Below are 25,395 nucleotides of genomic sequence, written 5' to 3' on the forward strand. Positions count from 1 at the left end.
TAAAGACACATTGTTCAATGGCATGTTGAAAAGACGTGCTCGTCATTCTTAATAAACAACTAGAGTAAGAATACATAAGAGAAACAGGGTGGTATCTTTATATGATACACAAGTGTATGTTACAAGAATTCCATCAGGCACAGGAGCCTCAAGGTTTAAGGCCTCAATGTTAGGCCAAAAAAGAAGAGTGTGGTAAAGTTTGTACTTTTAACATCTAAAAATGTCATTTAAAGGTCTGAATAGAAATCGTTGGTTTGTTTTTGTATAAATCACAATTGCAGTTCACTCTCTCCTCTTCCTTCCAAGACAACAGCAAATTAACGTCCAAGCACAAGAAAAGAAGATGCCTGCCTCTCCTCCACTGGCTGAGCAGGTCCATCCATCATTCTGTGCCCTCTAGGCTGCACGTGCTCCAAGGAGACAGAGGCCCCAGCCATCCAGGCCAATCCTGTAGTTCATGTTTTCTACATCATAAAAAAACACCAGAGTCAACCAGCAGCTTTCCACAGCTCCCAGCTCGCAGGGAATATGCAGCCTCCAACGGTTCCAACAGTTTGGTGTGTTGGGTAGGATACACAATGGGTAGGTTTTCCTTTAGATTCTTTTAAAGAGAAGAAGCCTAAAAGGGCTTCATAACTACACCAATAAAAAAAAAAAAACCCAAAAACTTAGGCATCTCCTTTAGTGTAAAAGTCTGTACAATTTACCTTTGCTTGTCCCTCCCCCGTCGCCCCGCCCCACCCGTTCTGAGCCAAGAAGGATGCCTTAGTGCATGGTGCTGGCGTTAGCCACGGCAATAGCTTCCTGAATCTCTCGTATCACCAGGATCCGGGTGAGCATCTGCTCCATCTGCTCTCTGCTGATCGGCTGGATGGAATACCAGATGGGGCTGTTGGGGGCCACCACTGGCTCCGGTGTCAAGTAAAACGTGTCATTCCGGCCTTTCACACTCTGGGGGCTGTGTGAGGAAGATCAGAAATAACCAGACTAACAGGATGTCCTGGGAAGGAGAGACCACCACTGTCCTTGCCCCAGCTTCACAAATCCTGACAGTGAACATCTGGCTGATGAAGGTACGGCCTTACATCTAGGGGCAAGAGCGGTCCTGAAGTTTTTTTGGCCATTCCAAGGTTAAAAAAAAGCCATGGTGATGACTACAAGTAGTAATTTTTATTTCACATTGCTGTGTTTAGCACACACATGGCCTAGGGAGGGGTCTTTCAGAACAAAGCAAGGATGGGCTATTTCCACATCCAGGCTAGCTGCAGACCCATCTGTGCAGAGGAATGTTTACATTAATTATCAACATCATAATTTAGAGGCAGGTCCTTTGAGGTTCCCTCCAACCTCCACATGAAGCCCTCATTTTTGTTCAGAAGCTGATTTGAATAGGACCTTAAACTCATCTTGAGCAGTGGATGTCTAGTCCACGAGTCGCAGGCAGAACAGCGAGCTCGTGGCAACACACAACCCTCCAGAGTACGAGACTAGGAGCAGCCAGTTCACAAATCAGGATCTGTCTCTTTAAATACCACAGAACTTCAACTTCTGTGCCATCAAGAGTAAATCCCACCCTCTCACATCAACACCCCTCCCCATTTAAGTACATTTATGCAAGTGTAGAAACTGTGCCAGCAATAAACACAGCCCAGAAAACTAGGCCAGCCACAAGATGCAGCTTAACAGAGAAGACAGGCAACCATAAACACGGACAAGAGCTCTCACCATTTGAAGAGGTAGAAGTCATACAGCTTTATCGGACACCTCAGGGGGTTCTCTGGATTCTCAGTCTGCTCTGCATACATGTCATCTGTAACTACAAACCAGCCCCCCAGAAGTCTGTCAGACACCAAGTACAGCAAACTGAGCAGTGCCGTACAGCCTCAGCGCTCCCAAGCGCCCTGTCACCATGCCAGAGCTGGCAAGAGGCGTACGGCTCTTCCAGGGCGCAGGCACCTGGTTAGAAATGCTCCAAGCTTTATTTGGAGAGCTTGATTTATCCCAAGGCTACTGAAGATCACAGCCTATTTCTCATCTACCTGTGCCCCAAATGAGGGAAGTCTCACTTACTAAGATAGCAGTGCCACAGCTAAATCCTGAGCCTGTGTTTTTAAGAGGACAGACTGTCATTATGTATGGATTCTATATGGGTTCATGTGAGTCAGGGTAAGAGAAGCCCTCTCAGAGAAGAGCTCCTTTGCCCATGAAAAACAAAACCCCAAAGTAACAAAAAAGTTATCCTTAGCTCTTAATGCATCCTCAAGTAAGGTATGTCTCAAGGCTTATTAGCAGAAGGTGCTATGCTTTCTGACAAGGTACAGAGAACTTGTGCTGCCAGGCTGAAGGTAACTGGCAGAGCCTTGAGTTCTTGTGGCACTACCTGCAAACACCTCCAGGTTCATGCACTTCCTTCAAGCCCAATAAATAAATACTCCCAAAGAAGACTTCCAGACACTACCTTTCTGTCCTGTCTGGTGTACGCCAGAAGCCTTCAGATAGCGGATACTCGTGCTTTTATCCTTGGGATTAGAAGGGTTCTTCTTGGTCTGCCTCAACACCTTGGAGAAGGCCAGCTTCATGTGCTGGTCTACTGTTTTCAACAGGAAGTATCTGAGCAGCAAGAAGAGAACACAGGACATTCAGAGACAAGTGAAGGATATGGTCACAACAACAAGGTAGTTGTCATAAGACAGCTGAAGCTCAAACCAACACCAAGTTAAAGACTGTTCCAGCAGCAAAGCATGCCACAGCCACAAGATCAGTTTCCTCTCTGCAAGCTTCTTTCCTTATTGTACTTCATCTTCTTTGCCTGAATGGGCTGCCAGAGGGCTCTGTGTGCAGCCACTCAAAGTTCACGATTTCACCCTAATCCGGTGCAGCAGCTTCCTACCAACCCTGTCACAGTGTTCAAAGCTCTTTTATTGCCCAAGACTCCCAAAGACTTAAGTACTTACTTTGTGTTAAAAAACATCAGTGTGGTGAGCAAGGTGGAAGGGGAGTGAGCTCCTAGCTGCTTACACTCCCACAGCATCTCTTCTGTTACGTGACTGGAGAGGACATAACCTGCAACAACAGAAGTCAGCATCATGCCAGGAGACAGTCACAGCAGGAATACAGGCAGCATTTTATAGTCTGTAGGTATTAGAGAACATAAATATCTTAAGGGAAGGAGGAGGAAGAGATCCTCACCAATGTCCAGATTCACTGCTGTGCAAATAACGATTTAAATAGCAGGTACAGTTAGAAACTCTATACATACGTCAAGCTCTAGCTGTGGAGAGTGTGCTTCTGCAGCACGCCTATACATCCCAGCCCAGGGAGAAATAAATACACACTTAAAACAGCTTTTAATTAATGGCTTGACTCCAATGCAGATGCTCCTAATCCAATAATATGTGAGAGCAGGCAGGCCAGTGTAACAAATCAGCTCTTGGCCCTGCACGCAGCTTTAGTCAGCGCACAGTGCCAAGTGATGTATTTGGACACATGAGTAATCCTTTGATTCTCAGATATTTTTTTCTTCTTTGTGGAGAAGAGAAATACTATACTCCACATACACACAGGGCAACAGACAGCAGTATGAACTCCAGGGCTTGTGGAATGACAAAGCACAGATCAAACAGCCAGAGTGAAAACAAAAGGATTCCCAAGCTCACGGTGCTACTTAGCCATCCAGCCTGTAACGTCAGCTACTTTTCTGAACACAAGCAATAGCTCCTTCACTGATGTCTAAGCAGATCAAAGGCAACAAAACAATTAGAAACCAGGTTTCTGTGCTCTGAAAACACAGCTCTTAATCCAGCTCCAATAATGCAACTCTGTCAAAATCTGGCTCTTTTGGAACTGCTCCCCCACCCTGCCTTTGTCTTCTGAACATCGGGCTGAGATGAGCTGCATTCAATTGCAACATTTGAAGGTCTAATCATGCTTTTTTTTAATTTGACACTTAGTTGGTCCTGCAGACAGTATCCATCTGGCTACATGGCAACATGACAGTGTTGCATTATCTCCCAAAGTGACAATACATATTAGAGGCAAGATGTATTAGTACTTCAGATGAGGAAGTGCGATTCAGATCAAGTATCAGCTGGCTTCCCAGTCAGTCAATCTCATGACACTACAAAGTCCCAACAATCTGCCTCCTGACAGGTGACAAGCAATAGACAAACAATCCTCAGCAACATTCAGGGCCAGAGCCTGACATGTGAGTTAACCCTCACATGCAGACATAGCATCTTTCTCCCTGACCAGTATGAGCTGTCCTAGGGACATTAAGTACTTCAGAAAGGTTTCTATCCCGACAACACTCATGGTGTAGTTCAGTTTAAGCATTCCAAGCTCTGGAAAGTCTTTAAGTTCTTACCAAGAGGGGAAACACGGGGCTGTACATCCTTGAGAACTTCATGCAGCCATTCAGTGAACCGAATATAGTAGAGATCCGAGAAGATGTCATCTACTCGGCCATTTTCAAAGAGATACTGAAAGAGATGAGCAACACAGTCCAGTACAGTGGTAGCAAGTATATTCCTCAGACCAGAGCTTATCCTGAGAGCCCACATACCCATCTAGTCAAGCACTTTACAGCACAGCACTGAAGGCTAATATATTCTCCTTAGAAGAGCGAGGACCCTTGCACCAAGGTCAGTACCGGGTAGGTAATGTTGATTATCATCATGGGAATGCAGAGACAGAAGGAAAATCCATCTTTGAAAGTAAAGCTGGCTGGATTTCAACTTTTATTTCAGCTCTGTTCACTGCAAGTTATTTCACATGACTGTCCTTTGGACATTCCTTTTCCAGGTTACGGAAAGAGATGTTCAGTTCTCCTACCACACCATAGCTCTGTTCCTCCAGCTTTCCCAGAAAGCACGCTTCTATTACCAGTCCAGACCTCCCACATGACAAAGTTAAGTTCTTGCCTGTTAAATCTTCAACTACATCAAGTGTTGACGTTGTCAACCTCCTCAAACATCATCCAACACTCCTCCCCCGCCAAAAAACACTAGAAGGCTGCATCATTCTCACGGTGATATGGAATTCTGTTATTAACAATCCTTCACAAACTAAACCCTGTCAGATAAAGCACTGCTGCACACTAATTCCATGTAGTCCAATCTGATTGTTTATTATTTATTTTAAGCAAGAAGAGGTTTTAAGATGAAACTGTTGGGAAGCTTAATCGAAGCCACAGTCTCCTTGTTTTTATAACAGAGAATCCTCCCTATATGTGCTGACAATGTGCACAAGCTCTGCTGCATGTACAGCTCTCTCCCCCATACCTTCTGAATACAGAGGAAGATGTAGTAGAGCACATCTGGATCATAGGGTTCGCCATCACCGTTTCGAGCTTCTCGTGTCATTAAGCATAGACCATAATTCAGCTCAGCCACAGCTGAAGAGATGAGATCTTCCTGGAACCTCAGCAGCTGACGCCCTGGAAAAGCAAAACAAAGCCATATTATTTAAGCCATAAAGCCATATTATTTCCCAATGTTTCAGGAACGATTTCCACCCCATCTCCAGCTTTCCCATTATATCTGACAGGCCCAGTACTACCTCATTCTCCCAGTATAATAAAGCAAGCTGAAATAAATCAAGATCTTAAGCTGTCAGATCTACTAAAAGATAAACAGGCAAGAATCTGACAGGAAGACTCTCTGCCCTGCCAACTGCATGACTATTGCCGCCTTTTACCACGTCCACAGCAAAATACTGCCCTGCAGCAACAGGAAAACAGCAACTCCATGACTGCTGTCCCAGCTTGGCTGGCATTCACAGCCCTGTTGTTTGTCCACACAGCGCAGTCACACAGCACCCTGTCCTACTGCTACCAGCCTAGGTGCTGAGGTTGGCTCAGCACACAGCTAATACCTCCCTTGGAACACGTCCTGTGGCAGTGGGAGAACGTGGCCATTAGTATCAGAGAGTAAGGCAAAGTTTAAATTTAAAAGCAATTGCTGATTATACAAAGGTGTTTTCCAGAGTGTAAACAGCCAATGTTTTAGTCACTCCTAATCCTGCTTGAAAGGAAAGAAAGGCCGTGCTGTCACGACACATACTTCCAATAGGTGCTAGCCTATTCTGTGCTTCTTTTTCCAGCTCTGCATTCTTGGTCTGTGCCCAGCTTTTCCACACTTCAAGCCCTTCTTCTGGCTTCAGAGAGTTTGGAAGTAGAAGTTCAGGTGAAGTCTGTGCCTGTGGCTGTGGTTCAACTTCAGCAACCTGAACAGTTTGAGCCTATGAAAGAAAACATTTGGGTTGATACACACACTTTGACAGCAAGAGTTTGACAAAACCCAATGCCACACTACCTCAGCCCCAGGATACCAGCCTTTTGCAACATTCCTAACAAGAAAACTATCCAAGGAACTCATTTTTTTGTTGTCTAACTGGAACTGCTGCCCATGGAAGAGTATTCATACCTCCAAGCACATTTTTAGTTTGGCTGGACTTATCTGTAACCCCTTTAGCAAATCCACACAACCTGCAGTTTGATGCATCTGGAAGTCCTGCAGAACATCACAGGAGACCAAACAGCCATGAGCTGGTTCTTGCTGTAAAACCATAAAGCAGCTAGCTGGTGTGTTCAAAGGTAAGGACTTTCACAGGGCTAAAGTCCTCTCAACAACAGATTCCTGGTCTCCCCTCAAACACTGAAATGGGTGGCTATCACTTCCCAAGCACTATTTGCTCCAATGTTCTTCTTGGCCTCAACAAACTTCACTTTGAACCACCACTAAAGTCCATCTTCACACAAAAAGAAGAGTGGCCCAAGGCCTCTCACAGACACAGCCTTGAGGCACAGCAGCTATAAAAACTACCAGCCCCTGGCAGGGAAGGACAGCAAGGTGCCATCAGCTTTACTAACCAGTGCTGCTCCAAACCCTGACTGCCCTGAGCAAGGTTCTGGGCACGATGGCATGCTGTATGCCAACACCATCCCTGCCCATCAAGGGCAGGCTCTCCTCATCATTCAGTACATAACAGGCAGGCAGAATAGATATGCTCTGCTCTTACTATCAACAGCTGCTAAGATTAATTCATACACAAGAGGTACAGAGCAGTAACAGACTAGACAACCAGCACCAGAACATTCATTCAGTTGCACTGCAACGCTACCAAACTACCAAAACCTGCTAATGAGGACTAGCTGCTGTTCTGTGAAGAGCTACTGTATGACCTACTACAGACCTGAAGGGCTCTCCAGCCCCTGTGGAAGTTTACATTGCAGCAAACCTTAAGTCATCAAGATTTACCACCTCAAACACAAACATTTTACAGATAACCAATGGCACCTATCCAGAAGGATCAGTGAGCCCTCCAGCTACACTCATGCTGCATTCTTCACTACAGCTTCCCAATCCCATGGCAGGAAAGCCTCACAGCTACCTCAACTGAGGAGATTAACCTGAAGCTTCACAGCCCTTAGTCAAATTCTCCTTAGCACCCTGAATGTTACAGAGAGAGCAATTCTTACATCAAAACTTTTCCTTTCACCTGAAGAGCCATCCCAAAAAGCAAGGCTTTGTTATAATGAAGTAACTTTTCCTTTGATACTGCCAAGTGTCAGTCACCAGTGAAAGCTGCTCTGAGAGTACTAGAGACCATAATGAAAATAGCAGAGAGGCTTTAGTAATACCTGTACCTTACTTAGTACAACAAAAAAAAAAAAAACAGCTGAAGAGGCAAAGCCTGCAAGAGCCTCAGACTGGAGCTTTCCTGACTGCTTCTGGTTGGGTTTTCTTTTTTAAATTTTGCATTAGCTCTTGAAAGCTGTTTGCTTATCAGCCCCTGCATCACCAGGAGCATCTACCACAGCTGCAGAGGGGCACTGACTGAAAGGACCCAGCTTTTACCAAGATGGTAACAAAGTTTAAGTTGTGGAACAAGCCCCTGTTCAAAGAGGCCAGGAGCCCAAGGGTGGACTGACACCAGGTCTTCACAGGAGTTGGACTGGGGTTCCCCTCTCTGCCCCATTTCTCCCCAGAAAGCTTTCTGGAGCCAACCACCCTCTGGAAGTGGCAATCTTCTGCCCTGACCCACAGACACCTTACCCAGCATTAAGGCAGGAACACAGGCTGAGCTGGCAGCTGCTTAAGTGACTTACACTTATCACAAATAGAGCAAAACATCTGCAGCATGCCCAGATCCTACAGCAGCACAATGCCAGAGGACAGTGTGGGGCAAGCAAGCAAGCAAATTCCTTCTCAGGTTCACAGTTGAGAGGGACAACCCCCTGAAGTTTGAGTTCGCCTAATAGTGGCTTTATTGCCCCTGGAGAGGAGGAATTCATCCCTCCTGGAACCTGCCTCTGTATTTAGGAGCTTATGCAACACCCAGTGCTCCAGAGAACTGTGAAGCTGTCTTGATACCCAAGAATTGCAGACCACTGTGCACAGAAACACACAGAATTAGTAGAAGCTTTAAAAAAAAAAAAAAAAGAAAAATTAAAGAAGTTATGGAGTTAATACCTGGGAAAGGATCCCAAGAATGTGGCTCATGCTCTTAAAAGACCCTAGAATAAGTCTAAAAATCCTGTTTAGCAGAGAGGCAAGCAGTTCTGTCACTGCAGTTTGTTCAAGTAGCTGAAAGCCATCAAGTGATCTCTGAAGTACCGATACAGGGAAAACACGAGCTATAGAAGGCTCTTTGAACATGTCAAAACAGAACACCAGTGCAACCCCAACCAAACAAACCCTTGAGCATTACACAACCTGTATGTTGTAGCTTAAAGTAAAGCTTTATAAGAGAGGGCATCTGGCACCTGAACGTTATCTAGAGATATCTGGGTCCCTTTTCAGTGAAGGCCCTGGCAGGCTTTACTCCACAGCAACTCAGAAACAACCAGACATGACTACAGACAGTAATCCTCCTTGTCTTGGTGCTTACTGATGAAGTAGAGGGCATATACACCTTTATAAAGCCAACAGTGCTGTTCAGAAACTGGAAAGAACATTTATGCTAGCTATTGGGTATTTTTGCCCTCATTCCATTCAGCAAAAACAGGCTCTGAAAGATCAATCGCTTTTCACTTTCTGGTAATAAAAGATAAATTAAATCTATTTGCCCATGTAAGAGAGGTCATTAATAGCCCTGTTTATTCAAGTTTTAAAAGCCAGTTGAAAGTAATCGATGGCTTAAAGTTTTCAACAAAGCCTTTAAAAAAAAAAAAACCAGCAGCAAAATTGGCTGGCATGCTGGCCAAGCGCTATGAAAAGATGCTCATTTGCCACTGCTAATTACTGTGCTCTTACACAACAGGCATTTACCAGAAGCAGGACGTGGTGTTACAGAGAGGTACATCTCATCTGTGAGGTTTGCTCACTGGTCAGGTGTTGACACTACCTGTGCACTGGATCTGCTGTGGACTCCATAGGCTGCATCACACAAAGTAACTGATGACTGGTGTGCCAGCACCCCTTGCTTCACTGCATCATCCCTGCCTGTCTGCTGCAACTCCTAAGACCGCACACCTCAGAATACCTCCTGTGAAGCAGCTAGCAACGAGCACACGTCTATTCACCATGAGTATCTCTTAGTTTACACTGCAAGGATTCAGACTGCTTTCTTTTCGGAAGTTTTGAATCCTACAGTTATGTACCAACATGAACACATTGCAGTCCCACACGTATCAGGAGTCTAAAGCCCTACGTCCTCCTGAGGTTACTAGGCCAGATACATCTCCACTTTCTATATCAGCTGTCTGCTGACATCCTCCCTCCCCACGACATTCACAAGTTGCTAACCACGGACTGAGAAGCTGTTTTAACTCACCGAGCAAGTGACTTGTAGCTGCTGTTGCTGCTGACCCTGCTCTTGGGATGCAGGCTGCTGCTGTTGCTGCTGCGGGTCCCATATGTGCACTGTCTGCGCTGTGTTCTGGTACGTCCCCGCCACAGCCTGCACTGCCACTGGAATGTGGATGTTGCCATTCATAAACTGTGCTGGAAAGAGCGAATTAGCAAGAGTCTGCACCACTTCCTCATGAGAGTTCTTCACTACCGAAGTACTTCCCACCATCTTATCCTTGTCATCTTCCAGCTTCACAGTAGCCAGTGTGGTTGGCGAGCCGCTGACGTGGACGGCGTTGTAGGCCTCCTGAGGGATGGCGATGTGGGTTATGTTTTGCTGCTGAAGGTCACCTCGTGGCTGAGCAGAATAAACAGGGATGGTCCAAGTCTCTCCAGTGGGGCTAGTAATGGTCCCAGTGGCACTGTATAGATGGGCGCTGTCCACTGTTAACAAGTCTGGTCTTAAAGAGACATAACTCTGCTGCTGGCCCTGAGGGATGGCCAGCACTGTGGCAACTGGCTGCCCTGAAATAGCATACGATACAGTAATAGGCATATCCACTTTACGTTTCTTCACTGGCTGGAGGACACTGGCAGTGCTGATCCGCCGCTCTCCCTCTCGTGGAGACCCTTGCTGAGAAGGTGGAGGTGACAGTGCCCCAACTGTTTGGATCTGTATCTGCTGGCCACCAGTAATGGCCTGTCCGGCCACAAGCTGGGCCTGGATCTGCTGGTGTTGTATGTGTTCCTCCTGTATCTCCGCAGCCTGGATCTGCTGGGCAGTCTGCACATGCTGCACTTGGATTTGAGCTGCCTGCAGCTGAGACGGGCTGGGGCTCTGAAGAGACTGACTCTGTATTGTCTGGGATGCCTGCTGCTGTGCCTGGCCTTGGATCTGTACTTGGACCTGTATCGGTTGCTCCGAAGCCTGATGGACAGTGAGCTGTGGAGAGAGCTGCTGGGCGGAGACCTGCTGCAGTGACTGCTGGACTTGGACCTGAACCTGCAACGACACCAATTCACCAGTTAGAGATCAGCAAGTGCCAGGGATTCAAGAGGGGCCCACCACCAGAGATGGCCCATCACCAGAGGCCTACACTCCAGGTCTTTTGTAATTCCACAGTCAAATCCACTAGTAAAGATCTGAGGAAAAGGAAGCAGAGATACTCTGGAAGTGCCTGGCTGGTAACAGCGACACAGTACGTGATGTGTTTGCTCAGCGTTGCACATGATCACACGTCTCAGCACACAGAACAGCGCGTGAGCTGCATCTCCATCCTTAAAGCTCTGTGGGCTCAAGCCAACAGATTGCATCCCTGGAAGCCAAGCAGTCTTCAGAACTAGCTGCATTGCTAAAATGTCACTCCAGCACAGGCCCTGCACTAGCAAGACTTTAAGGTCACAAACTTAATATCAGAATTGTAATGAGTATCTTGCTATAAAATGCATCAGCTTGCCTCTTTCTTACTATGCTCTGAAGATTGTTTTAGTGCTTTCAACCCCAGGCCCAAAACAGCCACAGGATCACTTGCCAGTGACAGGCAGTAAGAAATATGGGTAAGCTGAAACCAGCACTTGGCTCTTTCCACGTAAAGCTCAGAAATATTATTTTGAAAGCAATCACTAATGGTGACACTACACAAGCAGGTGTCAACACAAAAAGCTCAAGTCCAACTTGAATCTCTGACACGTGTTAAGAGACAACATTTTGAAACTTCAGAAGTACTTCTTTGGCACCAATAATTAAAACCAATTCTTTTTTCATTATTTACTTACTCCATTTATTGTCCAAATTACTCAGTTGTATTTTTCAGCTCATGCACTTACACAATGCTGAATACCGTGGACAAAATATGTTAAGACTTGGATTCAAACACAGTTCCTTTTATTTCATGGAGTTAAAGAGTAGTCATACCCTCTCACATCACTGCTCCTCTGTCCAAGGTCTGTCACACTATGTAGTCCAGGAGCAGACTTAAAGCTAAGAGTCAGAGGTAGCCCCCAACGCACAGTTCGGGTCTCAACAACTTCACGTTCCAGTACCTGAACCCTACCCAGGTGGTATCTTCACTCCCAGGGCACCAAGGGAGGTCTGCTCTCCTCCCCCAGACACTTCAACCCCACATTTACACATCAAACTTGTTGAATTTGCCTTGTCCTAGAAGTGATATCCCAGATTCCCACAATCATCTGCTTCTCCAGGTTTCCTTAACACACTGTATTTTAAGGGAGAGAATTAATTACTCAACCTCTCCTTTCAAATCCAACTGAGAGCTGCAGAGCTTTATTAGTGCCACCTACGAGGGCCGTACGAGGTTTGAAGCCAACACAGATTTATTTAGTTGCAGAACTGTCTTCCCAGTCCTGTTCTCTCACTCTTTTCTACCTCACCTTCTAGAGTCAGTCACACTAACATAGCATTTGCACAGAGACACCGCTCTCCCCAGCCTGACAAACCAAAGAGAGCTACCACGCAGCTCTGCGTTGCGCAGACACACCAAGTCTCACTTCCCAGCATCACAGCTAAGTAGCCTTACACAAATGTTAAGGATTAAGAGTTGCTAAGGGACAAAAAAAAAAAAGCGTGGTAGCAAAATGCAGCACTTGTGGACCAGTTTTAGATGTCATCTCCTGTTAAGGATTAACTCTATTTCCAGGAAGAGTAAGGCATTTTACAGGTTCCTGCTGGGAGCTGTATGCAGCATACTGTATTCCAGGTGACGTGGGCCTTCTGTAATACTTTTCTGCACAGTAACAAGAAATATATGACCTTGTGTCATATGACAGTTTAAAAAGCTGCATCGATGAGAGATCTGATCAGGCAGTTAATTGAAAAAGATGAAGTCACCTATGGGATGCTGCTTCAGTTCTATTTGATACTCGTGGTACTGCACAAGTACTGCCTTGGGCAAACAGACCCAAGCACAGATTCCAGTTAAAAGTCCAGTTTAAGAAAGCCAGCTTCAATTAAACATAAGGCAAGTACTCTCCAAAATATCAGACTGCAAAATCACTAGCATAGTGCTTAGTATTAATTTAAGTCCTTATTAAAAAAATTATGTGCATGGCCAAAGACTGGATAAACTAAACTACATTCCTGCCGTGATGTATTTCCAGTTTCACACAAGAAACACCTGCTTTCTCTGCTAGGATTACAAATCATGTCTCCAAGGTAAATGTGTCATTTATCCTGTACTTCTGCAGCGTGTTTTCAGAATCTGTGTAGGCTGACCCCTGAACACCCCCACCTTCTTTCCAAAATTCCACATTATATGTTACAGCAGGAACTGGAACTGTAGGTAAGGACTGTATTTCTTTTCACTGTCACTAAGAATTGGAAGCCTGCTCCTCTGCTGAAACAATTTTATCACACAAGTGCAATTAGAAAGGTAATGGAACACATTTAAGCAAGAGGCACTGTCAGCAAAAGGGATGCAGTCCAACAACAGACCCAACAAGACAGCATCTTCTACCTTAGGCTTTTATAGACTAGACTCCTTCAGCTGGAGGAGACCTACAGTGATCATCTTGTCCAACTGCCTGACCACAATTTAAAGCGTGTTATTAAGGGCACTGTCCAAATGCCTCAAACACCAACAGGTTTAGGGCATTGACCACTTCTCTAGGAACTCTGTGCCAGTGTCTGACCACCCTCTTGGTAAAGAAATGCTTCCTAACATCCAGCCTAGACTTGCCTGGAGCAGCTTTGACCCACACATATTTTAGAGACCGAGCTCTAGAAGTGACAAGCAACTTCCATCACTTTCAGCAGATGAGGAGTCACAGCCTGAGACTCCCCAGGACTAAATACTAACCCCTGTAACCAGGACGTCTTGCTCCTGCTTTAGAGCTCACAGAGTTATTGTTAACAGCCAAAGAATGACTCCAGACTCAAATAATATGAAGAAGTCAGACTCCAGAACCACTGGACGTTCTGCATGCTGTAAGCATCATGCTTCTGACCACAGAGAGTACCTATTTAAAAGGACATGGGAGCTCTACCTACTGTGCATTATACATCCCTTGTGAATTATACATCCATTTTTAACAACCATATTTTGCAGTAGATCCCTCCCTATTTTCGAGTAGGTTGTACCCAGGAGTGCTACAAGCATTCATTGGACATTTACAGACTTCAACTCCATCTGAGACCAGAGCTTCTTACATTGGCCTCATTGTCTAACTTGTATCTGAGAACAAACAGACAAAGAATTACACTAAGCATCAGCAGTGGTTGACTTTAAAAAGACTGTACGAAGAGGAATGCTTTAAATTTGCAGGCCAAGACCAACACAGAGGATTTTAAATCTTCACCTTATGCTGAAGATTAAAGGGAGAACATGTTATGCTGGGAATTCCTGGGTTATAGTAGTGCATGAGAAGAAGATGCCAAGTTACCAGTACTGAAAAAAACTGTTCATTGCCAGAAGTTTGGATCTAACAGCATGAAAAGAATCACTGCCCAGCGGGCTACCATCACACAGAGAAATGCCTTTTCACCATGAAGTAGCAAGAAGTTGGACCAAGCACCAGCTGAGTAGAGAATCAAAGCATTAGAAGTCAGCCCTGCATCGTAACAGGAGGGCAGAACTGCATTTCTAAGATTCCCTTAAAGAAATCTTCTGTCTTATTAAACTCAAAACATATTCTGTCTAGAACTGAGCACATGCAAAGACAAAATAAGTGACTCCTTGAGCATGAGAACAGCTGAAGTCTGGTTTCCAAAAGTTTGATTCTTTCCTTCATGGTTGACAGACTAACTCCAACAAACCTCCGAATAGTATTCACAACATGCCTGCCCCGTGAGGATCCTCTGCCCAAGAAGGAATCAGGCTGCAGAATGCAGTACTAAAACAGTTATGTTGAAGGAACTCTCAAGCAAAGAAAACCCCATCTGCAGACTGACTAGGCCACCTATTCATTCCTAAAACCTAACTCCAAACAGGCATGCATGGAGACAACTCCTGCCTGCATAGATTCTCAGACATCTACCTTGCCCCAGAGCAGCTGAGAGGCTCTTCAATGCCCCTCCATAAACACACCTTGGTTTCTGAAGCTCCGTTTACACTAGCAAGAGCAGACTTTCAGAGCAAGACTGAAGACCTACTAACATGCCCACATCATATATTTTGAAATAGTTTTTTGAACTTAGGTCTAGTCTTGCCCACTAGCCAAGCAAGACAAACACCAGGCACAAGACGACTGCATTGTATAGCTTGGTTTCATCAGAAGAGAATCCCAAATGACAGGCTCCAAACCTACAGGAGGTAGCTGAGGGCAGGTGGCAAACTTGCTGTGAGAAGCATGCTCCAAATCCTCCCCAGAAGTAATGTAGGTGACCTCAAACTTCCACACCTGAGCAAGCTGACAGAGGTCAAACACTTGGACAAAAAGTTATTGAGGTGAGAGAAGAGCAATGTCATCGTTACTTTTTAGCCCAATTTAAGGAATGAAGCCTTAAAATAACACTTCCCTCAACAACAGCCCAAGCTAAAGCGACTCCAGCATTAAAACCCAACACTGCAGTACAGAATCCCTCCTAACGTTACGCCACAAAGCATACATACAAGTACAAACCAGATCTGAAACACACTCCAGTTTACTGAAGTTGCAGGAAATGTTGGAACTTGTTATTCAACTACTTTACAGGAAGTCCTTTCCTATCTATCTGAGTAAACAAGGTCTACAGGGAGTGTACAAGTCAGCTTTTCAGAACAACAGCCAGACAAATTCTCGCTCCTCTGCTCATTCATCAACATCAGAGAGAGAATTCCACGGGCCAAATTAGGCCTTGCATGTGTTTGAACAGTTAAAATATCAATATTATGTAGTCAGGCTGTACAGTGGGGCAGGATTTAGGCCTAAGACAGTTAAAACATGTGAAACAAGGAAAACAAAATCAGCTCAACTCTCCAAGAGGAACCTACTTCCATATACAAAAAGGTGCTACCCCCAAAACACTGAAGAATGGTTACAGTCAAGAGTGAAGCAGCATGTTCAGCCCTAGACAATGCTAATTAATACTAGCTGCTACGAGCATCTTACTGGGATGCTTTTCCAAGAGCCGTACTTCCAGTCTAAATTTCAGAACCAGGACTGGGGCAGGGGGAAGCTGTATCCATCAGAAGTGTAGGCAAGATGTATTCTGCAAAGCCAGAGAGAAGAGTTTCTGCAGAGCTACTCAGGGCACCTTTCCCTGCCTTGGGTTGTTAACAATGCCCAGCTTCCCACAGCGGTCAAGAAGTCAGAGAATAGGACTGGGGGAAGACTGAACAGCAAATACATAAGGAACCAAGCAATTAGAAACAAAACCTTAACTGAAAGACATTGTACCCAGGCATTTATAATTTCCTACACAGGTCTGTGGTACCGCTCACCTGCAGAGCCCTCCCCTCAAGCCCTGTCCAAGCAGCTCTTCCCACCCTGCTATCAAGCCCTGCCTTACTAAAACACACAAACATGAGGATCTTCCCCACAGAGCTGACTAAATTCTTCTTGACTGGAGCAAAACACAGCCCAACCCAGTCACCCCCCAGATGCAACACAGGGTACAACAACTTGACATACTAAACTCTTTAGGATGGCTAATGGCACCACTGTGATAGCGAGCCTGCAGGAAGCTCCAAGACACTGGAACTGTAGCACCGATCAGTACACAGCCCAACAGTTGCTTCCACTCAACCTTTAAAATAAACATTTGGCAATAATTTGTTGAACCTTTTAGGCAAGAAAACCCTGAAGTGGCAACTTCTTCAAAGAGGGAATATATTTTGCCAGGATAAGGAAAAGCAGCGAGCAGTCATGCACTGTCTTTGGTAGCTCACAGCAAGTAAAACCAAGGATGAAATCTGAGCAGTGTCTCTCTCTAGCTTTATGACCATAAGGATGTCATCAGTAATTGCAACTGTGAGGTCACCTGACTGGTCATATTATTAGTCACCTTCTGCACCACTGTCACGCTGCCAGATGCAAGGATAGTCATTCAAAGGGTCTTCCACTGATTTGCAATTGGATTAACAAGAAGTAAACAGATTATCAAGTCAATACTGGGATGACATAAGTTTGATCAAAAGCTAAGAGGCTTCAGTGGATGACCCAAACTGCTCACAACACAACACAAGCAGTATTTCAGCAAAGGGAACCAGGTAGATCAGGGGCACTGCAGAGTCACAACAGAATCCAGCTTTGTTCAGACACCATGCTTTGCTACTGCTGCCAGGGTGACAGGCTTGAGACAGGTGAACACTAAATTACAGGTTTAACAGCAATCACTTCTCTAAGAAATCTTGAGAGAGAGAAAAAAACACTTTTTCAAAAGGGTAAAGACATTCCTCTCCACTTCAGCCTTGCAAAAAAACTTCAAGATAATTCTGAGCTAGCTGTTTAAATTCCCATTAATCCAGGTGATGCATGAAAGCTGCAGCCCTAACTAGTGCCAGATGTGCCACCTAAGTGTTCTGGGGGCTTGTAACATCCTAAAATGAGTAAGTAGCAGGGTAGGCAAGACAAACACTAATTATCATCTGTACCAATGGATGTGAAAGCAGGTAGTTTAAAGCAAAGTCACATCAAAAACAAGGGGGAGAGAGTAGACAATTTTTAGGAAAGTTGCTGAAATCTTGGCTTTCATCAGGTATTTTTCACATTCATGGCACAAGCCACTCAGGTTAAAAAACAGGAACAGGTCTCTGGCAGCAGCTCTATGGTTATTTTCAAGAAGGTCAGGAGATTATTTTTCTCTGGAGCGTGTGATATGCTACCTCCCTCTCTCTCTCTCTTACTAGAAGACTTGTGGTGGTCAAGCCTGACCTGAGAGGTAGTTCTGAAAGGAGGCAGCAGCAGTTTAAAAGGAAAAAATAAAAGAGAAGTGATTACTTCTGCCTTTTACAATTGGTTTGGGGTCCTTCCACACATTTAAGGCTGAAGCACCCAAAAAAGCCAACCCCTCTAGTTCTTCTACTGAAAAATGAAACTTCTCCCAAAAATGTACTAGCTGGCAGAACCACAAGCACCCTGGATCAGTTTTAATAGACTCACACAGAGATCCAAGTCATGTCTCTGAGAGTAGAGGCTTTTATTCTTCAAAAGCCTTGCGACACAAGTTACTGTAGGGCAACAGGTTACAGAAGTCCCAGTTAAGCATTCATTTACTCAGAGAGATTGGAGTTACCCAGGGAGAGAGGCAACTTTGCCTTTGCTGTAGGATAAAAAGCACACAAGTGAGCTGTTAGCACAAGTCTACTGCACTGCAGCAAGTTCACACTACCTTATCTCCAGTCATTTGTCACTCCATAACCTCATTTGTTGCAAGACAGGAGAGCTCACAACTTCACCTTCCTGCTAGAGAAGGCAGAAAGATTCGTACTGGGAGTGTACTGGAATTACAGCTGTAGACAGAGTTCAGGTGTTTGGAGACATGTCATAGGGAACCCTCAGTGAATGTCCTGCCACCTCGAAACGCTTCAAGTTATGGAATGTGTTTGAGGACCAAATCAGTTATCCTAATTTGTATGTTTGGGGCTATTCCCCACCCCGGTGCTGGATTTGCTCATTTAATACTTAACAAAAATTATTCAAATACCTATTAAAAACCCAACAGAAAGCAAGCAAAAAAACCTAACCCCAACCAAACAAGAAAAATCCTTCCACTGTGCAAAGGGATAATCCACCTTGACACATACACATCTTTGAGAGCTCCTTTCCTAAAAGGTATCTCCCCTCGATTCCTATTGTAAGCTGACTCCCCTACATTTCCCCCTGACTTCACAGCCAGCTCAAGAACTACAACTTTCAGAATGCTCAAGCAAGATAATTTTAAAGAATACTCATCTCATCAAAAAAACCCCACAACCTGAAGAGAAGTTAGACACCCCAAGCCACCAGATAAAGCTAGCCCAGCAGAGGGGGGGTGGTATTTATAGCAGCTTCAGACAGAGCACAAGGCTTCAGGGAGCTGTGCACATGCCAGAACTGTCAACCATTTCTCCAATAGGTTACACCACTACATTGCTATGTGTGTTACTCCTCCTACAGCGGGCTCAATGGAGGCACAGTCAAGAGAGAAATTTACTACCAAATTCCTTAAATGAAAGGGAAGCTGTGCTGTTCTATATAAAGTTAATTGGCTCTACTTCTTAACTGCTTGCCTGTGGTTTCAGGTTAGGCAGTAGCTGGCTCTGAACACTACTCCATGGGCTGACAAATCAAATACACATTTAGGGATGATTTAAGACACTTACCTGGACTTGCTGGGGTTGCTGAACCTGTATCTGCTGCTCTGGCTGAGTTTGCTGCTGGACACTGGTTGTCACAGGACAAGCAAGTTCAAGCAAAGACCCAGCCACCTCTGTGCTGTCTGTGTAAATGCAGTTGCCACCCTGCTGATACACCATTGTGGTGGTGGCCGTCTGCTGAAACTCCTGCAGAGCCTCTGGCCCCTTGGAAGCAAGGGAGTCCAGAAACTCCTTCATCCTGTGCTGGGGGATCGTTCGCGCCTTCACACGGATGTATTCTTCAAAGGAAATGGTGTTCTCCAGAGAATTATTCATATTGCAAGGTCCTCAGGGTTCCTTAAGGAAAGAGAAAGTTAAAGTCTTAACTACTGCACTCCGCTGGCGCAAGGATATTCCCAACTTCAGCAGCTCATTTCTCATACAGAGTACCAGATGAAGACTAGCACACATGCACAGCCAGATGCCCGAGACAGATGCTTTGGCTTTAGAGGCATCTTGTGCTACCACACATTTCTCCAGTTAACCCTCAGCAGCTCAGGGAAGTCTGAATGATAACCAGGTGTAAGGGTGGTACTATGCAAAGAGCTCACTGTAAAACCTCCTAGCTTTATACCTCACCCAGACCAGGCGAGTCCCAGAAGAGACAAAAACCAAGTCACACATTTCATTAGTTTGCAGCATGCAGCATTAGTGAGAGAAGCTCAGAAATCAATATCCCTGGCCCTGCTTTACAGCCACGGAGATGGGAGAGCCGAGCAGTTTGTTTTATCAGGCCATGCAGTTCTATTCTAGGCAGCTAATGGGAAGCACAACGGAAGAGCATCAGATGCAGCATTCAGCTGGCTGCTATTTGGACTAGGACAGCCTTATTGATTCGAACACAGCAAGCAAAAGGAGAGTGCTAGAATCCAGAGATTCCTCAAATGGGGAACTGCACGCATGGAGAAGAGCAGCTCTGGAAGTGACAAAGGCAACAGCAGCGTCGGTTCTTGATGTCCTTTCAACATAGGAAAAGGTTAACATGAAACATGCCATGTATGAAGCCAAGAGAAACAGAAAAAGAAAGCAGATGATCATGGAGGAAGTGAGAGCAAGAGAAAAAAAAAAACCAAACCAACAAAACCCACCCAAAACCAAAAGCAAAACCACCAAAAGAGAGGACTCCACCTGAGAACATTAGAAAGCTCTAGGGTATACACTGACAGCATTCTTCTCTTACTGACTTATCTTGTTTAAACCCACAAATTGTTTCTACAGCAAGTATATTGGTTGTTTTTCAGGCACTAATTAGTCTCAATAAAAAATAAATAGATTTGAGCTATTAACACCACCAGATACTGAGAAGGTTGTAAAAAGATGTGAAACAGCACAGGATTAGGCCTGGAAGCAGTGGTTCAGTACTACCAGACCCAGTGCAGAAAGGCAGAAGAGGGGACAAACATCACCACACATACACCATGACTGCAGCTCTGAAGAGAGCAGGTATGAAAAGCAGAACCATATATATCTTTTCACCATCATTTTGCAAAGTGGAACCATGACAGAAACACATGGTTGGACCTAAGATAGCGACAGCCAGTGTCAAAGTGGGAGCTGGTTCAAAGCTCTCAGTGGCACCAAGCGTATTCCACAAGTTTGATTCCAACTCCCAGCAAAACCAGTGTGAGCTAGAGCAAATTCTAGCCACGCTTGACTGTTACGTGACAGCAGTCTAAACACACAGAGGTGGTTGTTTACATGGAGGAGGTTCATGGCTAGTGCATTGAACCAGGCTCACAGGAGAGAGAACCAGTATCAAAGGTAAGGGCAACACAGGAGGCAGCTGGCGCTGTACCTACAGTTTTCTAGAGTTATTAAGCAACATTTGCTGCTGAATGAGATTCCTGTTGAAAAAAACTCTTCAAGACATGCACCAGTGTTCAGTAAAAGCACCAGCTAACAGTGTTCACATAGGAAATACAACTCAAAATCAGCACACAGAAGGCCCCACAGAACTCAGAGCTGGAGAGAAGCACAGCTCTCCTGCCTTGCAGGGATCCTGACCTGACACGTTCCGAGCCGTGTGGGACAGAACCAGTTACGGCTACTTGCTTAGTGAGGTTTCCTCCAGAAGCCACCCAAGCACAAACCAGGTGCCCCTGGAAGCTCAACACTCACCTTTCCCCACGGAAGGGCGGCAGGTCTGACTGCTCAGGCAACACTCTACATCTCTACAGGACACAGTGATAACCCTTTCCCAGGTGACCACACGTCCAAGGTGGAAACAATGGAGAACAAACAACCTTATGAATGCACCCTCAGTGACTCAGACAGGACCTACACCAGGCACAAACACATCTTCCGTCTAAGCAAAGATGCTGATCACATACTTGGAAGCTGGAAAACAGATTTTAAGCAATTAACTTGTCCCAATTTTCTACCTGGAACTTGCAAGTATTTGACTCCAGTACTGCAGAGAGGCTTTCAGAAGAGCACCACCATTTTGCATGCCCACTTTAAGGTGCAGACACAGCTTCCAGAGGGGAGAGCCTTCTGAGAATAAGCCTCAAGGATCCCACGCTTCCAACCCAGATGTCAGCTCTACAGGTGCTCTCTGACAGCTGGCTGCTGCTGAACAGAATGGGCTCACCTCTTAGCAAAGGCTCCCTCCTCCTTCCTTGCTCCTGCATTGGTGCTTGTTATGCCGAAATGGCTCGGTGAGCAGCTAGTGACCTCCTGTTAGTCTTGTCAAGGGAGAGACTGGGGAGGTCACAGGGCCACTGTTTTAACAGCAGCTATCTGCTGGCCCTCACTTGTATTTCTGGAACTCCAACCCTTCTGTCAAGAGCTGCTCACAAGTATACTGTGCTCCTGTGCAGCAGAGACCAGAAGCCACCAGAAACCCAGATGCATAAGCAGCAGCAGGCCCAAAGATCAAGAAACAGTCCACCACCAAATCATCACCTACCTCTTCTGACCACCAGCACAGAACAAACACAGCATGAATTCCTAAGATCCCTAACCCTGCTCAACTGCTCCATCTTAATTAGACCTTTCTAGCAAGCATCAAACTCAAGAACCTACTAGGCCAGTATTCCCCTACTAGTGAATCTTCCCCTGTCACAAGGAAGCTCTCTTCTCCTTTCTTCTAGCATGGGGGGAAAGAGAAAATAGTAAAAATCTTCTCTTCTATTTGCTTGAAGTTACCTCACTGAGCACCACTCATACCCAATACAGTGAAACACCCACCTGAGCCACCGCACCCCTTGGAGTCCCAACCACAGATCAGAAGCCCACCATGCCATCTAGCATCTGCTCCTGCTCCAGAAGGGCAGCAGGATCCTTCCTTTGGTTTTCTCTACAGCTCTCCCAACTCTGGCAATCAGAAAGGAGCTAAAAACACCACAGGTTACAGTGCAGGCCGGGCTGAATTCCTCCCAGTGCTGTTCCTGACAGCTCGCAGGTTCCTTGGGGTTGTTTAACTCAAACTACTGGGACTCCTCAAAACTGCACTTCACAGAACCCTACACAGCAGCAGGGGTACCAGGTCGAGATGAAGACGCAGGAAAGTAACGCTGGACTCACAGGAATTCTGCTAATTAAAACTAAACCCACCTGCACTGATGACAGAAAGCCTCTTCAAGGCTCAAGTGTGCACTCAAGGGGCTTTTGCAGGGCAACACACACCACTTGCTGCTGCGGTCGCCACTTTCACCCTTAGTTATTAAAACATCATTTACTCATTTCATGCATCCTGTAGGCAGGCAGCAGGAACAGCAAACACCATCTTCACCAGATCTCTGCAGCGTCTTTTTAACACTGCATTCCCCAACGAAAGAAAGAGCATCCAGGCAGTAAGGTGCTGGGGGTTTTTTTTCTCAATAATAGGAGGCAAATCCTCCCTGTTCAGCACAACTGCCTTTTTTTTTTTTCCTTTTTCCCCCAGGAAATATGTTCAAGAAACTCTTTGAAGACCATGAGCACATACGGTTAGTTCATAAAACTTAGACCAAGGTTACTGCAAACACACACACAACTTGCAGCATGTGGACAATCTGGACTCACCAGTCACCATGTTGCATGTATTTTCTGCTGCTCTTGTCCTGAGCTCTTAGACTTGTAACGTTCTGGAGAAGACAGAACAAAGAAGCCCTTTCCATCCCCAGTTCCTCTTTCTTTATTAAAGCCATTTCAATTTTAATATGTGTTCCATTTAAAAAAAAAAACAAAACAGGAGGGGGAGAAAAAAAACCAAACAAATCAATCAGGAAAGAAGGATTCTGTGATGGTCCACGCAGCTAAGGGCTCCTACAGAAGAATTGTGAGGTACCCAATTCCTAACCACTGCATCCCTCAGCCTGGTAAGCGCTACTAGGGACGAGCGTGTGAGCACATCTGCCACAGGGCGCAGAGCGCTCGCACCGTGCGGCGACAGGCGCGGCGCCGCCGGTGGCACCGGAGTTACTGGAAGACAGAACTTAGAACAAGGCAGCAGCAGTGACCGTATCCAGAGGTGCCCCCCCTGCTCTCCCCCCACCCCCCCCCCGCAGGTGTTCCCGGCCGAGCGGCCCCGAGGCCCAGGACAGACGGGAACGACACACACACACCGCCCCGCCACCCACCCCAGACGACACCAAGCTCCATATTTAGCCCCTGAGATCATCGGCGGCCGCTCGGCCTCCAGCGGCAGGCTGGTGCGGGGAGCCTGGCGCTGGCCCGGGCCGCTCCCCGCTGCCTTTGTTCCCCGGCGGGGCGCCCGGGCCCGCGGGAGGCGCCGCGCAGCAACGCCAAGCCCCCCCCACCCCACTCGCCGCCTCAACCCCCGTCTCCCGCCGCGGGAGCCATGTTGGGGGCTTCGCCGGGGACGGCGGCCGCCGAGGGCCGCGCAGAGGCGGAGGCCGCACCTTCCGGCGCGCGCTGCCGCCGCCCGTGCCCGCGCGGGGAAAGGGCCGCCCCACGGCGGGAGGAGGCGGGGAGGGGGGGAAGGGGGGGGGAAAGGGGCGGCGGGGGCGCGCCCGGTGCTGGCTGGATGGGGGGGGGGGGGGAATAGGTGAGGGGGTGCGCAGGGTGCGCGCCCTGCGCGCGCACAGGCAGGCCGCGCGCGCCCTGCAGGCGGGGCCGCCCCCTCCCCCTCCCCCTCCCCCTCCCCGCCGGGCCCGCGCCGCCCCCGGAACCGCCGCCGCCGCCGCCTCCCCCTGCGCCCGACGGGAGGCCCCGCCCGGCCCGGCCTCGGCCCCAGCGCCGCGCGTGTCCCGGCTCGGCTCAGCCCGGCGGCCCCACCGCGCCGCGGCGCGTCCCGGCCCCGCCTCACCCCGGCCCCGCTGCCGCCGTCACCTCGCGCCGCCGCCGCCTCGGCCCCGAGTCTTTTCCCCTCACAGCTCCCTGGGCGCCATCTTACATTCAACCCCCCGCAGCCAATCAACGCACGGCCCCGGCCTCGCGAGAGCGCGCCCCCCAAGTCCCGCGAGAACTCGGCACTCGGCCCCGCCCCGCACCTTAAAGGGGCCGCGCCCCGGGCGGGGAGGGCACGGGGGGCGGCCGCCGGGGGGCGCCCTCCGCCGTGCGGGGGGGGGGGCGGGTACAGACGCCACACATCGGGCCCGGGGCTGCGCGGGGGCCGGGGCGGGAGCCGAGGGGCAGCGGCGGCTGCGGGAGCAGCTCCCGGCCGCGGGGCTCGGGCTGCCGGCGGCGTGCGTGGCCGTGGGGCACCGCCGGCCGAGGGGGGGGGGTCCCCTCGCAACCGCTTCGCTGCTCCACGCCGGGCGGGGCGGGAGGGGGCGGCTGCCAGCCCCACGCAGCACCAGGGGCCCGGTCCCCGCCGCCCCACGGGTGGGCGAGACCCTGATGCCGGCGCTCCCCGAGTAGGGCGCCGAGGCCTCCGCAGCCGGTACCGGCGGGGACCGCGCCGCGCCCTGCTGAGCCTCGGGGGGCAGCGCGGGGGCCGAGCGCTCCCTGCGCGGCGGGGCCGAGCCGGGGCTGCTTTAACGTGCCCATGTGCTCGGCGCGCCCTCCCCGGCCCCGCTGCTGCTTAAGGTGGCCCGTGGCGCCAGGCTGAAGCCCCCCACTCCCAGGGCAGGACCCCGGACCCCGTCCCGCGGCTCAGGGAAGGGAGGCCACGCTGGTCCGGCGGGGCCGCCCCTGACCCCCAGCCCGGGGCCGGACGGGGGCCGCCCCACTCGAGTCCACCTTAACAGGGGACGGTACCGGGGCGGTGTTTGTACACAGCGCGCACACCCTCGCTCCTGCCCGCACCTGCCGCGGCCGCTACGGAGCCAGGGGACCCTCCAACACCCCACTCCGACACCCTCAACCCCAGCCCAGCCTCGGAGAAGCTGCAGCTCCTGTGGTGGGGGGGTGTGGGGGGGGTGTACCGGCCCTGCACGGGGGGCAGG

The 25,395-nt window shown here is 48.0% G+C and overlaps 1 protein-coding gene across 3 annotated transcripts; it reads right to left on the minus strand.

Moving 5' to 3' along the window:
* Positions 1-749: 749 nt before the first annotated feature.
* On the minus strand, positions 750-24,365 carry QRICH1 (glutamine rich 1). Of its 3 annotated transcripts, XM_084269592.1 has the most exons (11): positions 23,908-23,927; positions 23,069-23,130; positions 19,031-19,360; positions 9,775-10,794; positions 6,060-6,237; positions 5,280-5,434; positions 4,364-4,478; positions 2,955-3,063; positions 2,459-2,610; positions 1,726-1,816; positions 750-958 (listed from the first exon to the last, which is right to left on the minus strand). In XM_084269592.1, the coding sequence occupies exons 3-11, from the start codon at positions 19,337-19,339 to the stop codon at positions 766-768; spliced, it is 2,322 nt and encodes a 773-aa protein (XP_084125718.1). In that variant the 5' UTR covers positions 19,340-19,360; positions 23,069-23,130; positions 23,908-23,927; the 3' UTR covers positions 750-765. The 3 variants fall into 3 exon arrangements, with proteins under 3 accessions (XP_084125718.1, XP_084125716.1, XP_084125717.1); XM_084269590.1 differs by lacking the exons at positions 23,069-23,130; positions 23,908-23,927 and adding an exon at positions 24,315-24,365; XM_084269591.1 differs by lacking the exon at positions 23,908-23,927 and having other exon boundaries at positions 23,069-23,202.
* Positions 24,366-25,395: the final 1,030 nt, after the last annotated feature.

This window comes from Gallinula chloropus (assembly GCF_964237585.1).
Source record: "Gallinula chloropus genome assembly, chromosome: 12".
Taxonomy (NCBI): domain Eukaryota; kingdom Metazoa; phylum Chordata; class Aves; order Gruiformes; family Rallidae; genus Gallinula; species Gallinula chloropus.